Source organism: Artemia franciscana, chromosome 12 (assembly GCF_032884065.1).
Source record: "Artemia franciscana chromosome 12, ASM3288406v1, whole genome shotgun sequence".
Classification (NCBI taxonomy): Eukaryota; Metazoa; Arthropoda; class Branchiopoda; order Anostraca; family Artemiidae; genus Artemia; species Artemia franciscana.
In genome coordinates, this window is record NC_088874.1 from 21,813,749 (window position 1) to 21,836,068 (window position 22,320).

At 33.6% G+C, this 22,320-nt stretch overlaps 2 protein-coding genes across 4 annotated transcripts in view; both read left to right on the forward strand.

The window, feature by feature from the left end:
* The window catches only part of LOC136033849 (mannosylglucosyl-3-phosphoglycerate phosphatase-like), a 70,861-nt gene extending 65,642 nt beyond the window's left edge, over nt 1-5,219 (forward strand). For 2 of the 3 annotated variants that reach the window (XM_065714808.1, XM_065714806.1), the window contains exon 12: nt 1,286-3,019. In XM_065714808.1, coding sequence (XP_065570880.1) covers nt 1,286-1,399 — 114 coding nt within the window. In that variant the 3' untranslated portion in view covers nt 1,400-3,019. Of the gene's footprint in view, nt 1-1,285 lie in introns of all 3 variants that reach the window. The other variant, XM_065714807.1, reaches the window with a different exon arrangement.
* A 3,153-nt stretch (nt 5,220-8,372) lies between these two features.
* Nucleotides 8,373-14,482, forward strand: LOC136033851 (protein SYS1 homolog). The gene is made up of 2 exons (XM_065714809.1): nt 8,373-8,697; nt 13,561-14,482. The coding sequence occupies exons 1-2, from the start codon at nt 8,462-8,464 to the stop codon at nt 13,799-13,801; spliced, it is 477 nt and encodes a 158-aa protein (XP_065570881.1). The 5' UTR covers nt 8,373-8,461; the 3' UTR covers nt 13,802-14,482.
* Nucleotides 14,483-22,320: the final 7,838 nt, after the last annotated feature.

Consider the following 22,320-nt stretch of genomic DNA (forward strand, 5'->3'; position numbering starts at 1 on the left):
ATATTGATGGCCCATCACTTGCGGTTTATTTGAGGGGAACGGTATTACAATATTTACTAAGAGAAAGTCAAGTTCAAAGATATCCAGTATTAAATGAATCACTATGTCATGGTCAGCCAAGTTAAAAGCTTTTTGAAAGTTAACCAAAACAAGGTTTAACCAAACGTTTGGTTTTCTAGATTATTAAGATGATATGTACCAAGTGCACAGTTAACACAAAGTTATTTAATTGGACTTCTTGTTTGTTTTAAGAAGAGACTCTTTATTTGGTCTAAAGACCAAATATTTGGTCTAAAGGCCATGGAGCCTTGTAGGGGTAGAGAGTTATTGTTGTCCATTTATTTTGATGTTAATAAACTGAACTGAACAGGGTAATGGGTGGTCGGAGTTTGGCTTAAATTAGAAACTTTTTGGACGTTAATGCGTAGAATGATTTTAACTTTGTGGCAGTCGCAAAGGAAACGTTCATAAAGTTTTGAAATAACTGTTGTAAGTGTAATGGGGCATACATTGGAGAAACTAAGATTAGTTGGTTTCTTTGAGACAGGTGTTATAACGGCATGTTTCCAACAATTTGGGACTTTACTAAATCTTGTAATTAGGTTGGAGATGTTTGCTAAAGGTTTAGCAGTTTTGTCTGAAAAGTCTTTGATTAAATCGATTGGGATGTCCAGGGGCAAGTGGTTGATTTTCAAAGCTTTTGGGCATACTTATAACATCAGAGTGAGAAATTAGTGGGGAGGAGGAATTGGGAAAAACGATTGGGCCTGGGCCAGGAGAGGGGGAGACTTTGTACAATAGAAGCGAGACACAAGTTCAGATCATTGGCAATGTTATTTGGGGTTCAGGGAAATAAAAATAAGTCGAGGAGGGTTTTTTTTTCGCATATCTTTTTAATTTACCAGTGCTATTGCTTGGGCTTATTAGAATATAGATCTTCAAGTTTGTCATTGCAATAAAGAGAAGCCACTTTTCTAATTTTAGAAAATTTTTGGTTCCAAGCATGGAAAGTATAGAGATAGAGAAGTTTCAGTTACCTACTTTGTGCTAGTGTATATCGACCTTCACAATAAAAACATGTCAGCGATTTTTGTTATTATCATTATTTTTAAACAGAATTTTGGAATGCATAAATGCAAGTTTTTTTATTCTTCTTTTTTTCCTGTAGTAGTGTTGGAATGAACCGCAATGCAAAACGAACTAATTGCTCTTTGAAAATTAATTCCGAAATTTTATAGACAAAGAGAATGTCTTTTCTAAATCAGTTCTTCTTTTTTTTCTTCAGGTTCGACAGAAATTAATTGCAGAAAAACGCCTGTATGAAGAATTTGATTCAATAAAAGAAGTAGATGAAACTACACCCAAAAATACTCCCCAGTCAACATTTGACGAAAGCTAGTTGAATTCCTGTTGAGGCTAATTTTGATGAATAGGATGATACTATTTCGTTGCTATGATTTGATTGCTTTACACTGCAGTGTATTTCATATTTTATGCAAATATCCGGAGTGTAAATTTGGTTATTTTTGCTTAATTAACACTCCTGAATATTTATTGTTAGTTGCTTTTATTTTTGCCTAATAATTAAGTAGCAGAATGGCAAAAAATTTTAATTTGATGACTGTTTAGTGCTTTCAACTTCAACCAGTGTTTTAACTGTTATAAAAAAAAATTAAATGTCGTTCCTGGTCTATCTTTTTCCGGGCTTGTTCACATGTGCTGTACTATTTTTGGTATGTTTAAATATTCGTTTTATTACTGCCCATCTTGATTAGACTGTCCAGAAATATTACGAGTAAAGGGCCTAGAATTCATAACTATTGTTAGGTTTCTTGTTCTTCCTTTATAGCTTTAAGTTCTTGATTTTAGATGTTTAAACTTAGTCAACGATGTATTGAACATTCAAAATCAACCAGTATTTTGATTGTTATTTGAGTTTTAGGTAGTGTTTTTAAGTGCTTGTCAGTCCAAAATCAAAAGACGTGAATTCCAATTTCTATCGTATTTTTTTTCTACACTCTTTAGACTGAATTCTCTTATTTAGATAATCCGGTGGAAACCAATTTTTTAAATCAAAATTCACAGTGGCCTAAATTACTTGATAATATACTGCAAAATTTAGTAGTTGAATAATTACCAACTTTATTTGCGGTTAATCCATGAACACAAAATATTCTATAGATGTTTTTTCTCAGTACTCAATTAACCGTGTTTATTCTTTATCAGAATCAAAGTCTAGGGCAAAGCCAAATTTTTAGTAGCAAGAGAGGAGGGGGTATTTATTTACTCAATAATGTGCCACCAGTTTCGGTAGTATGGCAATAATCTCCAAAACAGTATTACTTCATAAGGTCTAGCTAATGGGCGTATGTGGGTCCTAAGCAAAGGCTGCGTCAGCCCTCAAAATGGTCTAAAACCTGTAAATTGCGGCATCTACCGTGCTCAAGCTCTAAAGACAGGGCTACTGAACTCCTATTTAGCTGAATAAGGCCAACCAAAGCAGAACCTTCTTAACTATGGTTAGACAATTCTGTAAGTTTGAAAGATTTTTTTTCTTAAAATTTCTTGTAACCACTAATTTTTAATGCTGCATTCTGAGAAAGAAATTGAGCCTTTACTGGCTTTTGATTTTCGACCGATTTACTCTTCCCCAGGCTTTATATGTTAAGTGAGCTTTAATTTTGCACTGTCTCATCTTGTCATGCTATTTTTCCGGTACACTGCCTCATAGATGGATCTATTACTACTTATTCGAGATGTTATTCTACCCTGCCCCGAATTGAGTGATTTATTTTAATGCTCTGAAGTTGTAAAGTTTTAGTATTTGTAGGGATCCTACTAATATTTGTTTTACCTAAAATTATACGTCTTTAGATGTCGAAGTTTGTGTTTACTTCATCTCCAATACGTTCAGTTTTGTGACTGTCCTTTTTTTCCCCATGCTAGTTACATTAGATAGTTTCTCGAACCAAAATAAAAGACTAAATAGACAAAATAAAAGACTAAAAAGACTAAAATAGTTTAAAAAAAAGACTAAACGAAAAGCAGGTCATCCTCTGTGGGGTGGGAGAATGTCGTCAGGTAAGATTTCATGGAAATGGAAACTTCTTGGGAGGGTGTAAAGAGAGTGGGGCTTTGAATATATTGGGATGGAGGAGGAGCATGCCTAGCTGTGCTAACTTCAGGCAACGTGGTTAGGTGTGTTAACTTAAAGTGCTGTGGCGCGTTTTAGTAGTAGTACTAGTTGATAATTTTTATTTGCCTTAATTGGCTTTTGAGATTGATAAATCTCAGACTTTTCTTGTACCAAAAAGCACGTTTTCTGTGCTGTTTTTCGCTGTTCGCCAAGCAATAAGTTAGCAAAACAGGGTCGACTTGGTGTGACCCTGAATTGAATGTAACATAAAGTGCAAAATTGACCTCCATGCTTAATATCTTGTGTGGTAGTTGAAATAATGCTATTCGTCCACATTATCAGTTTTCAAGATCTTTATAATAAGACAGAATTTCCTTCATGATTGTTTAAAATTTGATGTAATTTTTCATTAAAAGCTTTAAAAATATTCTTTATTCTTTCATGCGGTTAATATTACTGGCGCACACATTATAATGGTCTTGACAAGCTTTGAATTTACGAAGCGCTTACTCATTACATTGTTCTACTTAAGAGCTTTGCTTTACCTCGCTTATATGATATATTTTTTGTTGCTTCATTTGGTTGTCATCTTTCTGTAATTAGGTATTATAAAGACCCAATAACGGTTAAGCACACACACACCCCCCTATTAAATAGTGACAAAGTAAACCCATCTGACTTGCTCATAGTGTTTATGAACCAACAATTTTTTTTTATTTTTTCAGGGTTCGTAATTCTTCCTTGAACCGAAGATCTGTCTATCCTAATCTTTACTGAAAGATCTTAAAATGTAACGTAACCTTTGAATTTCTTTTCTGCCGTCGGTAAACACGTCCATGATCAAGTGATACGTTTTTCGTATCACCGTGTTTTCACCGGCAAGCATAAAACGCGCCATACCATAGATATTCCCAATATATATAGATATACATGATTCCATTACTGATGTGGAGACAAGGTCAATAATCGACTCGATGTACTTTTTTAACTCTTCCAAATGTTATAATTGTTTCACTCACAAAAATACGCATGTATATATTTACCCTGTCCTATCTATTGGCTGCCATTGAGCATATTATAGGAGTAATACAAGGTGATAATTTTCTATCCCTCTTATCGGGAATAACTCTAGTATGGTGCGTTTTAAGCTTGACCGTGAGAATATAATGATATGAATAATGTTGCCTGTATAACAACTTGTCTTTGCAAATTCACTTAGCCCGCTTGGTAAATTGGTTCAATCCGTTTCTAGTATCCTATTTAGTTCTCAAGGTAATTAAAAGATTCTGGTTTCTACAAAATGCGGCTTTTCTTGCTTATTGGCAAACACGAGCATAAATACTCCGTAAACTAACGTTGTGTGCCATAACATCTTTTGAGTTACCGCCATTGCTAAACTGTTGCATGCGAAGTTGTTGATTGATTAGGGAAGCATCTGGTTACTTGATTTATAATGTTTAAATAATTGAAAAAGTCTATACAATCCTTTAAGAGCTCAACACAAAAGGTAACTTCAGTCGTCGATTATCGATGAATTTAGGCAGTAAAATATCGACGGTCGATATTTTACTGTCTATATTCCTCTTATTAGTTTTCTTCGTTCTTATCCTATTTGTCTCCTGATCATTTTTGTTTTTCCCCTTGCCTTAAATTGCTAAGACTTGATATTTCGCTGTTCAAATTCTTCTTTTTAGTTTTCTTCATTCTTGTCCTATTTCTGTCCTAATAATTTTCGTTTTCCCCGTTGCCTTAAATTGTTAAGTCTTGATATTTCACTGTTAAAATTCTTCTTTTTAGTTTTCTTCATTCTTGTCCTATTTCTGTCCTAATTATTTTTGGTTTTTCCTCTGCCTTCCCCTGTTATCTCCCTTATTTTCCGTCATCCTTCGTCGTTATTCTTCTGTAATTGTAAGCTCTTCCTTTACTTAACATCAGTAAATGAGTTAATAACCATGTTGATGTATATTTGATGCTTCTTATTGCTTTACTTTTTTCAATGTTATCTGAAGTACTTTTTTAAACTACTGTGATATGGAAGTTTGTTCATTATTTTATTGTTTTGAATAAATCTTAATGTCAAGTTTTTAGTGTCTCTTCGTTTTTTACCTTTAAAGTAAGGAAGTTATATTGAACTTGGACTGGAATTTAAAGGTCTATATGATTAATTTTTGTTATGTGGCCTGGTTGAAATTATATTCAATTTTTATTATAATTATACAATTATAATTATAAAAAAAACCGTCAAAAATAAAATTAAGTTTGCTGCTGCAAGTTATAGACATTTCGAATTGAAAACTACGATGGTGCGTGTCAAATGGTGGCAAATATGGCCAAGGATAAATCTTAAACTCTTCTAGCAGTTTTGGAGACTACTACAACTACTTACAACTTGTTACGTCAACAAGCTGCTACCATAGTTGCTCTTTACTCTTCCCATGGTGCTCCAATTCCCATTAAATTCTTTCTTATGTCCACCTGTTTCGTGGACGCACTGCTTTTCATTTGGCCGCAGAGGGATGCGCAAAAAGCAAAGTTTTTGACAACTTATCCTGCTTCTTCGTAACATGACCTAGCCATCTAAGCCTTCCTTCCATTGTGGCCCTAGAAATTGGGATTAAAACACATTCATCTGTAAAGCTTATGTCAGGGTCACGTTATAGTCCGACTTGTCGATCAAATCAAAATTATCCACGACTACAGTGTCAATTATGCATGCCGTTTGTAATTTATCCATGACTTGATGCCCACTTAATTGGACTATCTGTCTTGGCTTTTTCTGCAATTAGCCATGACTTGACTTGCCCACAACTATTCCATTTTTAATTCAAAAATCCAACAGGACCGAGGCCTCGACCGAGTCCATTGATTTTTGAATTAAAAATGGAATAGTTGTGGGCAAGTCAAGTCATGGCTAATTGTAGAAAAAGCCAAGACAGATAGTCCAATTAAGTGAGAATTGTTCTCACTTGAACATTGTTCTGTTTTCTGCTTTTCGAACCTAGAAAAGATTGAAGCTTGGAGCATCGGTGTTACTATTTATAATATGGATCTGGCAAAAGTTCCATAGACATAGCATTAGTAAAAACAATTTGGAAACAAAATAGCGTTGATACTAGCTTTTTTGATCAATTACCTACCATCTAATTTTTTCGCTTCTGAAGCACAACTGTGACGTTAAAATTGATAAGGAACCCAAATCATTCACAATACTTGTTTGTTTGTTTTTTGTTTTTTTTTAATGTGGCCCGGCAATTATTATTTTACATATGGTCTATCCAACAAGCATGTACAACTACCCTTAGACCATTTACCCGGAAAATAGCTAGCATATTTTCCTCTTCCTTTAGAAGCACCCACGTTCCGAAGCCGTTCATGACCACCGTCACTCAAGGTTACCACCCCCTAGTGATTTATCACTATTTGTAGTGATTTTTATATTTCCTAAACCAAAAAATCACTAAATCAGCACGTAAATCACTGGGCTATTGAAGAAAATCATTAAATCAACCAAAAAATCACTAAAGTCTAGTGATTTTTTTCCTTGCTCGGTGACAACTCTGCCGTCAGTACCGTAACTAATTTTTGATTCGCCCAGGTGCTCCCACAGGCCAATGTCGTTGGAACATTGAGATTTTTTTTCAGGTTAAAATAATTTTCTCTATACGTGCTCACCTATTGTAAAGGATATGTAGTCAGGGAGCCACATCAGAGAAATGTTGATATTTAAGGTTATGAGTGATCAGCAAGCAGCATAAAGTTTGAGAATACAATCTGCTGTAGTTAATCAGGCTGAATACGAAAAAGAACGTTATATAGTTGACCAATCAGTCCTACATCCACATTTTTTCAAATTCTCTAAAATTCGATCTCTATTGACAAAAATTCACTTGAAATCAATAATAAATTCTAACATCAACTGTTCAATTATTAGTCAAATTAAAGGAAATCATCAAAATTCAATATTCTTTTCCCAAAATTTCTTTATCTTCTGCTGTTCTATTGTAATCTTTAAAAATCGACTAAGAATATATCATAATTTAGAGTGTTTTGGAAAATTTTTAGTCCATCTTGAAAATTTGCCTTTATAAGGTGTATTTTTTATTGATCGATTAGGTATGACATTAATCGTTCTACAAAATGAGTGACCTAGAAACTATATAACTCTTTTCATTTTTGAACTATTAGTGAAGATGCGGAGTGACCCAATTTTTTGTTCGGCTAACCATAGGCAATTATCCAGCACGAATACGCCTGTATAGGTAGATCCCTGTGACTTAGCTGAATAGAAAACTCTATCAAAGCAAAAGAATCTATGCACGAGCATGCTGATGCTACCTGAATGGAGCTTGATTCAAGAGACATAATTACTGACGTTAAGTTTTACGTGTGAAACTTATGAAAGAATAGACATTTCATAAATGGAATTTCCGAAAATGGAATAGGAACCCTCACCTGTCAACTTCAAGTCCTATTCAGCCAAGAAGGTGTGGTAAGATTTACCTAAAGCCTAGCAGGCAGGTGACAGCAAAATGCGGACACCTCATTTAATCAGAGTTTGCCATTTAATCAGAAGAATCCCATTTCAGACTTTTTTGCAATCTGGCTTCTTTGTGGAGCGTTCCCAACGCAGCTTATGAATGTGTCAATTGACTCAGCAGAACCTCAACCATATCTTGGTTACAAAAAAATTCCCAGCTGTATATGACAATAAGGCTGGTATACCTAAAACTAAGATTGAGTACCACCCAGTGGTTTCCCACTCTCCATCTAACCTAGCAATAGTGGAAGAACCCAGGAAAACTTTCAAGAGAACTTTTAGAGATGTAGGACTGAGTTTCCACTGTTGTCACATACGACCAGGCTGTGCATGAAATTGTACATGTTGTGAGAGCAAAAAATCTGGTAGTATATTTTAACGTTATCCTCAGAATGGATGGTCTCAGTATTTTAATGAACTTTATGGGTACAATCAGGCTATATAATGACGTGCTCCGATTTAGAAGAGCGGATTTATGAGGCTGAAAATCCACTTGAAGGTACCAAAAAGAAAGTGATGAGTGAAAAATCGTATCCAGAGGATACGATTGGGATAGACGAATGAGATAGAGGATACGATAGAGGATACATTGGAGGATCCAAAGACTTTTAGTACAGGAACAAATATATTTCGTCAAAATATGTAATTTGTTTTTATGATGCTAAATCTACTCGCTTGCGCATATGTTTGCAAGTGTTGGTTCGAGCGTAAATTTTAAAATTTCTGCACGTGCTTTTGAAATGGTGTCCAAGTAAACTTGTGTTGTTTATTTCGTGGAGTTCTGCGAAATGCCCCTGTCTGGATCATTCAGGCATTCAGTTTGGGATCCAGCCCTTATAATAGCCCAAATAGTTGCAATTCAATGCATTATGTATTTTTTCACTGGGCTTCTTATCTTATTGATGCACTTTTTGGTTGGTGCCCATCTATCTTTGGATTGCGTTTATAAAATTGAAGAACTAAATTTGAAAGGTGTTATTGGAAGAACTATCATTGCTATTTTCCTGATTATTGCTCTGCTTAAGTATGTCTGATTATGATCTTTCAGTCTATTACTTTCCATTACAATAAATACTTTCAAAAATAGAATCAATCACTTGTTGTGGACTAAGATCCTCTAAATAGTAGGCACCTAAATCAACTGCTGCACCACTTAACAGGATGAATATCCTTTCTTCAAAAGAATGTTTTTGAAACTAGGCTATCATTAAAATATTTTATAAAAGTTACAGGCTAAAGTATGTCCCAGGAAGGTATTTTTAAAGTACCCACCTCCACTCCTTCTCCCTCTAGAGGGATCTGAAATTTGCCTACATGACAGGTCTATACTTAAAGATATTTTGACAAAACAATATTTTACCTTAATTTTCAGTTACTAGTTGCTTTTTCTCTGCCTTTAGTTCTGAAAATGCAATGCCTGTTATTTGAGTAGAATTTTGAGCCATATCAATGTTTTTTTCAAAATTTAGGAAATGTATTTACATATCTTTAAAACCTTATAAAATGGAATTGAGCAAAGTTATCAAGCTGGAATTTTTTTTACTTCAATTAAGCAGAAGATCTATTTTGCAAGGTTTCACTTTTATAACACACATATTTTTAAAGGTCATCAAAGGTCAGGGCCCTCTAGAGGAGAAGGAGTAGAGGTAGTTGCTTCAAAATACCTTCCAGGATGTAGTTTAGTCTTTAGATTTATCCCTGAAAGCTTCATTTTCCTAACCTAAACCCTTTCTGAGATAGCAAGAAGTCAATTAACTAGAATTTTACCCATCTCATGAATTGTGTATACTCTTTTGAAACTTAGATGTCATATTTAGTTTAGCTATTGTGTAGGTCACATCTGTGCTTTAAAATATTAGTGCTCCTGAAAACCAGATATCTCCTTGTCAGCCACTGAAGGTTTGAAACATTTGACTCTAATAGTTATTGATCCTTTTATATGCTAAGGATGAGATACTATCACTTACTTCTATATAGAAAGCATGATAAAGTCAAACAAAATAAAAAAACCATGCTTTTTCCCATTATTTAGAATAGTAAAGTGATACAGATGATATTTATATGTCATACTATTACAGAGCAAACATGCATAAAGTCATGTAGAAGACTTTATTCCTCATATTATTATACAGCAAATATGAATAAAGTCATACCAATGACTTTTTACACCTCATACTATTATAGAAAAAACATGAATAAAGTCATACAGATGGCTCTTTATACCTTAAACAGAGCAAACATTAATAAATTCATACAGAATACTTTTTATACCTTAAACTATTCACCTCATACTATTATAGGCCTGACATGAATAAAATCATACAGAAGACTTTCTATAGCTTATACTATTATAAAGCAAACATGAATAAAGTCATTCAGAAGACTTTACACTTCACACTATTATAAAGCAAATATGAATAATGTCATACAGATGACTCTTTATTCTCATACTACTGTAGAGCAAATATTAATAAAGTCATTCAGAAGACTGTTTATACCTGATACTGTTATAGAGCAAATATGAATAAAGTCTAACAGATGACTTTTTATACCTCAGACTATTGTTGAGCAAACATGAATAAAGTCATACAGATGACTTCTTAATATACCATTCTAGGTTATTATAAAGTCTTAGCCTATGAATAAAGTTTTATTGATGAGTTTTGGTTTTCTCCTTAAACATATATGATGCACTAGAATGTCATATAGAACATATTATACTACTCCACCTATATACTGAAAAAACAGCAAAAAGGGAAATAGATGGCTTTTTATACATCATTTTATTATGGAGCAGCCTAAATAAAGTCATACAAATGACTCTTTAATATATCATTAGCAAACATGAATAAAGTCACACAGATGACTTTTTTACTTCATGCTATCATAAAGCAAACATGAATTAAGTCATGCAGATGACTTTTTAATATATCATTCTAGGTTATTATAAAGAAGTAATCTATGAATAAATTCTTACAGATAACTTTTTTGGTTTTCTCCTTGATATATGATGTACTAGAGCTCATTTTCAAACTGGGAGGCACACCTCCCTAGGGAGCCCTTGACTAGTCTATGGGAAGATGCAAATATTAGACAGGATTGAAAAAATATCAAACAAAGTTAAGACTATGAAGTCATGCAAAACAAGACTGACAGGGTTTACTGGCCCATGCTGAACAAAAGCTAGGTCACCATTTTTAAGGTAAAATTGGTGAAATTTTATAAATGCTACTGGATAGTCCTTTCAGGGGGACAATCATGTCAATAAAATAGTTTCTAGAATACACGCTTCAAATTCATAATTCACCTTACAAGTTGAAGAAGGAAGTGATGCAACTAAAACTGCATATTTAATTGGATAGTTTCAATATGTTGAAGGAAATAATATAACTGAAGATTCTTTTTTTGCAAACTCATTCCTTGCAAAGCCACATACAGTGAAATTTTAATATAATTTATATTTTCTTTTATAATGATAAAAGCACATTGTGGAATAATTCATACAGTGCTAAGTCAATGTCAGGACACAGAACTTGCCCTCTAGCATTAATTAAAATGTGAACACCCAATGTTTTCTGGACTCACTGCATGCTCTATAAAGCAGCTCTTATATAAGATCAAATAAAAACAAGCTTTTTCAACTGTAAGTAAGGAGCAACAATAAAACTGAAAATGAACTGAAATTATAATATACATGAGGGGCTTTCCTTTCCTCAATACTTGGCTCATTACACTAAAGTTTAATTTTTCACTTCAGTTATTTAAGAATGACTCCTGAATCATAGAGACCATTTAGTTAGAAAAATAAGCAATTCTAAAAGTTCAAAAAAAACGTTGGTGTAAAGAGAAAGGTATTGAGGAGAGAACAACCTTCTTGTATGTATAATAATTTCTGTTTGTTTTAAAGTTTAATGTTGCTCCCTACTTTCAGCTAAAAAATAATCCCTCCCCCCTCTTCACTGTAAAAATCCCTCCTGAAAACCTCCATATACTCCCCAATATTCAATACTATAAATAAGCAGTGGGCAAAGTTCATAGCTTGCAGCCCATCCCCTGGAGACTGTGGGAGGTCAAGCCATCCTCAAAGACATAGTTATTAGATTTTTTGATTATACTAATAAAAAATGGCTAGCTCAAAATTTTTATCAGGTGAATTTCGAAAAAAAGAGCCCAAGAGGGGGGCTAGCTGACTTCCAATATTTTTGGTCCATATATGGTTTCATATATGAAGCCAAAATTCTCTGTTTGGGATAGAATTAAGTGGATTCATCCATACTTAGCTTGGTAAGTGCAACAGTTCCATCTGCCAAATTCAAGGCTGGAAGAGCTTTGAATTCTGCTGTTTTTTATCTATAATTTTAACTAAGTATTCTTGTATTAAAGTAACACCAAAATGAGGGACAACTTGAGAATAAGTGGATGACAGTCTTGTAATATATTACTGCATGCAATTAACCATGAAATTCTTCCTGCTGTTTAGTCTTTAAGTCCTTCAGCCATAATTCATAGTGACTAAACTAGTGTCCTTAATTATCTTGGGATAAAAATTGATTTTAACTTGCCACACAAACTGATATTTATGTCTGCTAGTATGGCTACCTATCACGAAATTTAATCTTTTTGGAGCACTAATGAATTAAGAATTTTACGAGGATATCACTAGAACCCTCAATGTACCCCCCCCCCCTCAAGAACTATACAAGCTAAAGAGGACTGTTTTACCAAAGCAGTAAAAGCTTATTAATTCGTTGAACAGGACATAGATGTTTGATGCAGTTTTATTCCTTAAAATTAAGTAATAGTAAATCTTATTTGGATTAAGGATCAGCCAAGGGTATAATATTTTCTGAATGTTGTCATAATCACTAAACGTTGTGTGCCAAGGCTGATGAATAAGAGCTTGGTGATCCATCAGTGTAAATTGTTTTTAAGTATTTTTGCTGGAAGAATTTATGGTTGAAGAAAAAACTTCAGTTGGTGGTGAAGAAAATTCTACATATCTTGAGAAAATGTCAAATTCCTTCATAAATTATTGACAATAAACTCTAGTCAAGCATAAAAGAACTCGTGAGATTGTTAACAGAGCTATCTATCTTATTCATTTAAAATATGTCATGTGTTTTCAATATTTTTTTTTTAATCATTTTCATTGATCTTTGTCTGTCTTACTCATGAAGGAGGTGAGTTGGCTCCTTGAACCATCTATATTGAAAAACATCCCTGTGTACTAGAAAAATACTCTAAATTGAGATTCATATCTTATCATTAGCCCATCAGTACAGCTCAGTTGAATTATAAATTCAGTGAATCATTTTGATACCTCTACTGCAGAATTGATCAGCTCGAAATCAGATAATGGATGTAGGCTGTATGCTGTGCAAAAAAAGAAAGAAAATGGTGTTTATTGTGTGTAAGTAGGCTGCTAATCTCACAAAAACACTATTACCCCTAGCTGCATCTACATTATCAATTGATGTTACCAGCAAATTGTAAAAAAAAAGGTTGACAAAAAATATATACAAAAGATATATATAAAACATAAGCTGAAAATACACAAAGTCTGGTGATGTATGTTGCACATACATCAAAAGGCTAATCAAGTATTACCAACTGCACCCATAATAATGAATAGTGTTGCTTTCTATGTATGTCTCCATTCACATTGGAAGAACATTAAGTTTCTATATATGTATTTCACATTATATTTGTACAACTTTGTTATTGGAAACAACGTAATATTAGTCCCATGTCATAATATTGTGTGCTTTTTCAAAAGGCTTTGCGTGCCACATTAAGAGTGCTAATGGGCTGCATTTTACCCATCGGTCATATGTAAAAGATTGCATTTTCTGTATTTTGTAATTTATTGGCGTCTTTTTGTTTTCAGTGCAGCCTCAATTTGGTTCTTAGTTGGAAGAACGAAGTTGTGCTTGGATTTTTCAACAACAATTCATATTTTGCATTTACTTTTCTGTTGGCACTACAGTGGCTTCTTTCCTAAAACTGCTACATGGTGGATTACAAATATTTTGTGTGTTGCTATTACTTGTGTGTGTGCGGAATTTTTATGTTTGAGGTCAGAAATGAAAGCAATACCTATTGGAGGTGGACCAAAAGTGGATCTGTGACTAAGAACTTTAGAATCGACTATTTATATAGTACATAAAATAAAATTTTAGGATAATTATTTTGACAATTTTCCATGGAGTTTCTTTGAATATATCTTTTGCATAAGGGATGAATGATCTATTTAGGGCTTTTTAAGGGATTTGTGCCTGTAATGTTCTATAAAAAACTTTTAAGTTTCAAAACAGAAAAGACTCACATTGGTCTCGTTTCGGGTAATAGTATAAAATATAAAGTTTTAATTATACAAGAAATTAATCAAAAGAAGACTTTCAAGTTTACATTTAATACTTTTTGTTTTAATTATACAAGAAATTAATCCAAAGTAGATTTTCAAGTTAATATTTAATGCTTTCTGTAAAAATATTTAGAACATATATAGTCAGATAGTTTAATGTAAGATAACAAAAACAAAGTGTTAGTTGATGATTATTGTTTTGTCATGAATAATCAAGACCTTTAGTTTTACGTAATCTTATTTTCGACCAAATCATATGTCTCTTGTTTGTTATTGTAACAGCTGCGGAAATCACAGGAGAAAACCACTTTGGTATACTAGCATATTCGAAATATAAGCTGCTTGGAGCCTGTTTCTGTTTTATAAACTAAAAATACGGCATTTTATAAACGTTTAGATATTTTTCCTTTGATTTTTATGAAATTAAAGCGTTGACTTGTTTAAAGGAGTTGTTTAAACGGTTTCTAGGTCTTAAACTGCTGGGGAAAGGCAGCTCAAGTACTCGCACTTCCCACAAACCAAACAGAAGGGAGGAGAAGATGACAAAGATGAAGAGGATGAGGATGTACCCTCCTACAAATTCTTGAATTGGAACCTCGTGATGAAAAAATTTTTGGCGGCCTGTTTGCCAGCAGGAAGAAGAGGTCGTAACGGACAAGTGAAGTCCTGCGACCAAAGCATAAGGAAAGAATAAGAAGAATATATGCTTACTTGTCATGCAATCTGCATATCCGAATTTTCTTTGAAACGCAATGGTTATCATGTAAATACATTTTGTTCTTTTGTTTGTGTCTTCATTTTTGACAAAATTTGGTATTTTTAGACTCCTTCCTTTTCGTACGTTAAGAAGCTCACTAAAAGAACAGTGAATTTGTAAGCTGTCACGGTAGGTTCTAAAATCTCCCAAAAATAAAGCAAACAAGCATAGGCTACATAAAGTTTAAATTGTTATTTCATTCTTGATCAGGGCTGTCACTCTTCCACAAGAACTAGCGTTACTTTGAACCACAGTACACATATCTAGAAAGTACGATCATCTCTTATCTCAACCATTAGACAAAGCCAGACCGAAATGCAGCTTCTCCGGAGAACATTTAAACCGAGAGAAAAATAAGCGACATTAATTTTTTTTCATGGGTAGCACTAGTGTGGCATCAGTATTCATAGCCTGAAGGACAGGAAAAGAAATAAGACGAATCGAGCATCTAGGGGATAAGGTAGAATGCAATACGTTGAAGAGATAAAAAATAAAATAATTGGTCTGACTGTAATGATACAGAAGGCATAACATTGGTTTGAGAATGGAAAGAAAACAAATCGTGAATTTATAACGATGATCAAGGTAAAATAAGTTTTATTTGAATAATGCCATAACGTGATGACATTTGATTAGGAAGTTTGGCGCTTTGCATTGATATTTCAGTTCCATAGTTTTATCAATTTTTTCTCAAAGGGAAATTATGTGGTCGGCATGAGTGTAGACTCGCAGCTAAATTAAATTTAGTAACGTCCTTTTTTCACATATGTTTATTGATATTGGCTTGATTTTTATTGTCTGTAGTACTGAGGAGCTCATTAAGCAGATAATTAGATACTATTTTTTTTATTTTGATTGTCTGCTGAAAAAGATAATCCAATATTTTAACTACTAAAACTAAAATAATTACTTGCTAGTTTATTTTCTGTGGTTGGGAGTTCTGTTGATTTTATGATTCTTAAACTTCCTTCTCGTTTTGAAAAAAGAAATCCATCGTCGCGCAAAATCCTACATTGGGACTAATAGAAAACCCCACTCTTAGAAAAAATAGACGTGGCAAAACTATATTTATCAATAACTAAAAAAAAATTACATATCGTTAGCAACAAAACTTTATCCTCTCCGCAACCGTCTGAGAAACCAATAGGATTCCAATCCTTAAAACTGATAATTGTTGTATGAATTCTTGAAATGCCAAATGACGTTACTAGCTGTACAGGCGGATAAGACAAATATAGTGAAAAGCAGAAAGAGGCAGTATAAGATTCTGTTAGCTACCGCGCAAAGCATAAGCGAAGACAATTTTCTTAGAAAGCGAAGCTAATTATGCAGAGACAGATAAAGCAAGAACTATGGAAAGAATAAAAAGTCAACCTTTTCTCCAAAAAAGAAAAATCCTGGAAATGCACATAACTAAAATCATTTGTTTTGGCATCTACAAAAGTCTTTTGCTATAAATCTGATTTTGAACCTTTGAACCTGATTTTTTTCACGGAAGAAATTGATTTTTCTCTTCGTGAAACTGATTTTGTCCATAGAAAGTGTTGCGTGTTTATTTTTGTTGGTGGAACCTGTTGCGTGCTTTTTTTTTTCGTGAAACATCTTGCATGTTGATTTTGTTCGATTGGTTGTGCTGATTTTTGTTCGTCGACCCTGTTGTGTGTGCGGATTTTTGCTCGCAAAACTTGTTGCATGTTGATTTTTCTCTTTGCGAAATGTGTACATAGATTCTCTTAAAACTTATTTTGTTCCTGGAACTTATTGCGTGCTAATTTTAGTTCGTGAAACTTTTTGCATCTTATTTTTTTTTTCTTTTCGTGAAACTCGTACATTGATTTTTTCCCCGTGAAACTAATTTTGTTCCTTGAAGCTTTTGCCTGCGGATTTTTGTTCATGGAAGTTTTTGTGTTCTGATTAGTAGCATAACCTTCTACATGTCTCGTAAACAAAATCAATTTCGCAATGAGAAAAATCAATATGCAAATTTCACGAAGAGAAAAATCAACATGCAACAAGTTTGACGAACAAAAATCAGCATGCAACAAGCTCCATTCACAAAATCAGTTTCACAAGGAGGAAAATCAATGTAACAGTTTCAGGAAGAGGAAAATCAACTTAGAACAAGTTCCACGAAAAAAATCAGCACGTAACAAGTTCCATCAACAAAATCAGTTTCACGAGCAGAAAATCAGTGTACAAGTTTCACAAAGAGAAAAATCAACAAGCGACAAATTTCACGAACAAAAAATCAGCACGCAGCAATTTCCACGAACAAAGAATCTGCACACAAAAAGTTTGATGAATAAAATCAGTTTCATGACTAGAAAAGTCAATTTAAATGTTTCACGAAGAGAAAAATCACCATGCAGCAAGTTTCATGACCAAAAATTAGAGCGTAACAAGTTCCATGAACGAAAACCAGCATGCAATAGGTTCCAGGAACAAAATGAGCTTCAAGAGGAGATAAATCAACTTACAAGTTTCACGAAGAGAAAAAATCAACATGGAACAAACAAATCAATCAGACAAAAACAATCAGAAAAATTAACAAGTAACAAATTCCACGAACAGAATCGGAACGCAACAAGTTCTACGGGCAAAAATCAGAATACACCAGGTTCCAGGAACAAAATAAATTTCACGAGGAAAAAAATCAATGTACGAGTTTCCCGAAGAGAAATCATCACACAGCAAGTTCCATGAAGAAATAAATTTCACGAGGAAAAATGAAAACGTACAAGTTCCAATTAGAGAAAATCAACAAGCAACATAATACATGAGCAAAAATCAGCACGCAGAAAATTCCACAAACTAAAAATCAGCAAACAACGAGTTCTATGGAAAAAATCAATTTAACGAAGTGGAAAATCAATGTACAAAGGTCAGGAAGAGACAAGTTTTACGAACAAAAATCAACAAGCAACAAGTTCCAAAAACAAAATCAGTTTTTCAAAGAGAAAATTAATGTATAAGTTTTGCAAAGAGAAAAATCAACATGTGATAAGTTTTGCGAACAAAAATCAGCAGGCACCAAGTTTCAAGAACAAAGTTCGGGAAACAATAAGTTCAATGAGCAAATCAGTTTGACGATGAGAATCATCAACGTTGAAGTTTCACGAAGAGAAATATCAGCATGCAACAAGTTTTACGAACAAAAACCAGCACGCTACAGGTACCCTGAACAGAAATCAGCCCGCAACAGGTTCCATGAACAAAATCATTTTAAAGAGAAAATAAATGTGCAACACGAAGAGAAAAATCAACAAGCAATATGTCACACGAACAAGAATCAGCACGCAGCAAATTTCACGAAACAAACATTAGCACGCAACGAGGTCAATGAACACAATTAGTTTCACAAACAGAAACAAATATCAGTACGCAACAAGTTCCAGGAATAAAAATTAATATACAAGTTTCACGAACAAAAAATCAGCAAGCAACAACTTCGATGAACAAATTCAGTTCAGGATAAGGAAGGCCAATGTACAGATTTCACAAAGAGAAAATTCAATATACAACAAATTTCACGAGCAAAATACAAAATGCAAGACGCTTCCCGAACTAACAACAGCTCAAAACAATTTCCACCAACAAAATTCAACACGCATCAGTTCCATAATCGAAATCAGTTTTAAATTTCGTGAAGAGAGAAATCGACAAGCAACAAGTCCCAAGAAAAGCACACAAAATGTTCCATGAACAAAATAAGTTTCATGAGGAGAAAAATCAAACTACAATTTCCACCAACAAAATTCAACACGCATCAGTTCCATAATCGAAATCAGTTTTACAAGAAAAAAAAAACAATGAACAAATTTCGTGAAGAGAGAAATCGACAAGCAACAAGTCCCAAGAAAAGCACACAAAATGTTCCATGAACAAAATAAGTTTCATGAGGAGAAAAATCAAACTACAATTTCCACAAACAAAAATCAGCGCACAACAAGCTTCATGAACAAATTCAGTTTTTGGAAGAGGAAAACCAATTTACACGTTTAGCAAAGGGAAAAACCAACATGCAATAATTTTTGTGAACGAAAATCAGAACGCAATAAGTTTCAGGAATAAAAATCAGCACACAACAGTTTTCATCAACAAAATCCGTTTAACGACGAGAAAAATCAATATACAAATATCACGAAGAGAAAATCAACATGCAACAAATTCCATGAACAGCATTAGAACGCAACAAGTTCTACCGACAAAAATAGGAATACACCAGGTTTTAGGAACAAAATCAGTTTCACGAGGAGAAAAATCAATGTACGAGTTTAACAAAAAGAAAAATCAAGACGCAACAAGTTTAATGAACAAAAACCAGCACGCTATAAGTTCCATGAACAAAATCAGTTTTGCCATGAGAAAAATCAATATACAAGTTTCACTAAGAAAAAAAATCCAGACACAACAAGTTTCATGAACAAAAATCAGTACGCTATAAGTTCCTCGAACAAAAACTAGCATGCTATAAGTTCCATTAACAAAATTAGTTTTAGGAGAAAAATCAATGAACAAGTCTTACGAAGAGAAAGATCAACATTCAAAAAGTTCTACGAACAAAAATCATCAGGCGACAAGTTCCAAAAACAACATCAGTTTTACAAGAAAAAATTAATGTATAAGTTTCTCAAAGAGAAAAATCCACATGCAAAATAAGCAAGCACCAAGTTCCAAGAACAAAATTCAGCAAACAACAAGTTCTATGAACCAAATCAGTTTCACGAAGAGATAAATCAATGTACTCATGAAAAGGTAAAATTAAATTATTTGATCTTCTTATTTGTGTGTTTTGTTTTTGTGTCCCTGTGTCTGGAATGGCCTCCCACGCCCCTCGTACCCGATATTTATTTATTTACTTATCCTTGTTACTTCTCTTTTACGAGTCTTTTCTATTTTGTTTGTCTTTTACCGTATTATATTTTGTAATCATTATTACGATGAGATGCTGATGTTTTTTCTTATGTTTTTGCACTGTCCCAGCCTTACTTGGCATAATATTGTTTTTGTATTTTTAAGTTGAATAAAGAAAAATTTGAAGTTGAAGTACAAGTTTCACGAAGAGAAAATCAATATGTAACAAGTTCAACGGACAAAAACTAGCACGCGACAAGTTCACCGAACAGATATCAGCAAGCAACAAGTTCAATAAACAAATTTAGTTTCACGAGGAAAAACAATTTACAAGTTTCACGAAGAGAAAAATCAACAAGCAACATGTTACACGAACAAAAATCAGTAAGCAGCAAATTCCACGAATAAAAAATCAGTACGCAACGAGCTCCATGAAAAGAATCAGTTTCACGAAGTGAAAAATCAACATGCGACAAGTTCTGCGAACAAAAATCAGCAAGCAACAAGTTCCAAGAACAACATCAGTTTACGAGGAGAAAAAAAAAAAATCAATTTACAAGTTTCACGAGCAAAAAATTAGTACGCAACGGCTTCGATGAACTAAATCAGTTTTACGATAAGAATAACCAATGTACAGGCTTCATGAAGATAAGATTCAACATGCAACAAATTTCACGAACAAAAATCAGAACGCACAAGTTTCCCGAAAAAAACAGCACTCGAAAAGTTCCACGAGCAAAAATAAGCACGTGACAGGTTCTACAAGCAAAATGAGTATTACGAGGAGAAAAATTAATCCATAAGCTTCACGAACAAAAATCAGAACGTAACAAGTTCCATAAACAAAATCGGTTTCACTAGGACAAAAATCAAAGTACAAGTGTCGCGAAAAGGTAAATCAACAAGCACCAATGTCCAAGAACAAAAATAAGGACACAACAAGTTCCATGAACAAAATCAGTTTCATGAGGTTAAGAATCAATCTACAAGTTGTTTGTGAAATTGGTTGCATGTTGATTTTTCTCTTCGTAATACTTGTACATTTATTTTTAATCCTCGGGAAACCGATTTTGTTCCTGGAACTTGATGCATGTCAATTTTGTTCGTAGAACTTTGTGTTTAAGTTTCGCGAAGAGAAAAATCTACATATAACAAGTTTAGCGAACAAAAATCAGCAGGCGCTAAGTTCCACACACAAAATTCAGCAAAAAAGATCAATGAACAAAATCTGATTCACTACAAGAGAAATCAATGTACAAGCTTCACGAAGAAAAAAATCAACATGCAACAAGTTTAAAAGAAACAGCGCGCAACAGGTTTCCCGAATAGACATAATCATGCATCAAGTTCCATGAACAAAATCAGTTTTGTGAGGAAAAAAATTAGTAGAAAAAGTTTCACGAAGAGAAATCAAGAAGCAACATGTTACACTTACAAAACCAGCACGCAGCTAATTCCACGAACAAAAAATCAGCACGAAACCAATTCCATGAACAAAATTAGTTTCAAGAAGTGAAAAATCAATGTAATAGTTTCGCGAAGAGAAAAATTAACAAGCAACAAGTTTCAGGAACAAAAATCAAACAAAATCAGTATCACGATAAGAAAAACTAATGTCCAGATTTCATCAGCAGAAAATTGAACATGCAACAAATTTCACGAACAAAAATCAGAAAACAAGAAGTTTCCCGAATGAAAAACAGCACTCAACAAGTTCCACAAACAAAAATCAGCTCAAAACAAGTTACATCAACAAAATTAGTTTCGCAAGGAGAAGAATCTATATGAAAGTTTCAAAAACATAAAAACAAGTATTCAACAAATTTCCTGAACAAAATCAGCACACAACAAGCTCTATGAACAAAAAGCAGCACACGAAAAGTCCCACAAACAAAATCAGTTTTACGGGTAGAAAAATCAATGTACAATTTTAGTAAAGAGGAAAATCAACATGCAACTAGTTCGATAAACAAAATCAGCTTTCACGATGAGAAAAATCAATGTACAAGTTTTACAAGAAAAAAGCAGCCTGTAACAAATTTCGCAAACAAAAATCAGCACGAAACAGGTTCCACGAGCAGACACCAGCATGCAACAAGTTCCATGAAGAAAGTCAGTTTCATGAAGACAAAAATCAATCTACAAGTTTCACGAAGAGAAAATACTACATGCAACAAGTTTTACAAACAAAAGTGAGAACGTAAAAGTTCCACCAACAAAAACCAGCACAAAATCAGTTTCACGAGGAGATAAAAACAATGTACAAGTTTCACGAAGAAAAAGCAGCACGCAGTAGGTTCCAAGACTAGAAACCAACATGCAACAAGTTCCATGAATAAAATGAGTTTGACGAGGAGAAAAACCAAAGTGCAAGTTTTGCGGTTATAAAAATCAACATGCAACAAGTTCCACGAACAAAAATCAGCACAAAATAAGTTCCATGGATGAAAATCAGTTTGTTGAGGAGAAGAATCTATATGCAAGTTTCAAAAACAGAAAAATAAATATCCAACAATTTCTACGAACAAAAATCAGCACGCGAAAAGTTTTACAAACAAAATCAGTTTTACGGGTGGGAAAATCAATGTACAAGTTTGGCAAAGAGAAAAATCAACATGCAACCAGTTCGATGAACAAAATCAGTTGCACGATGAGAAAAATCAATGTACAAG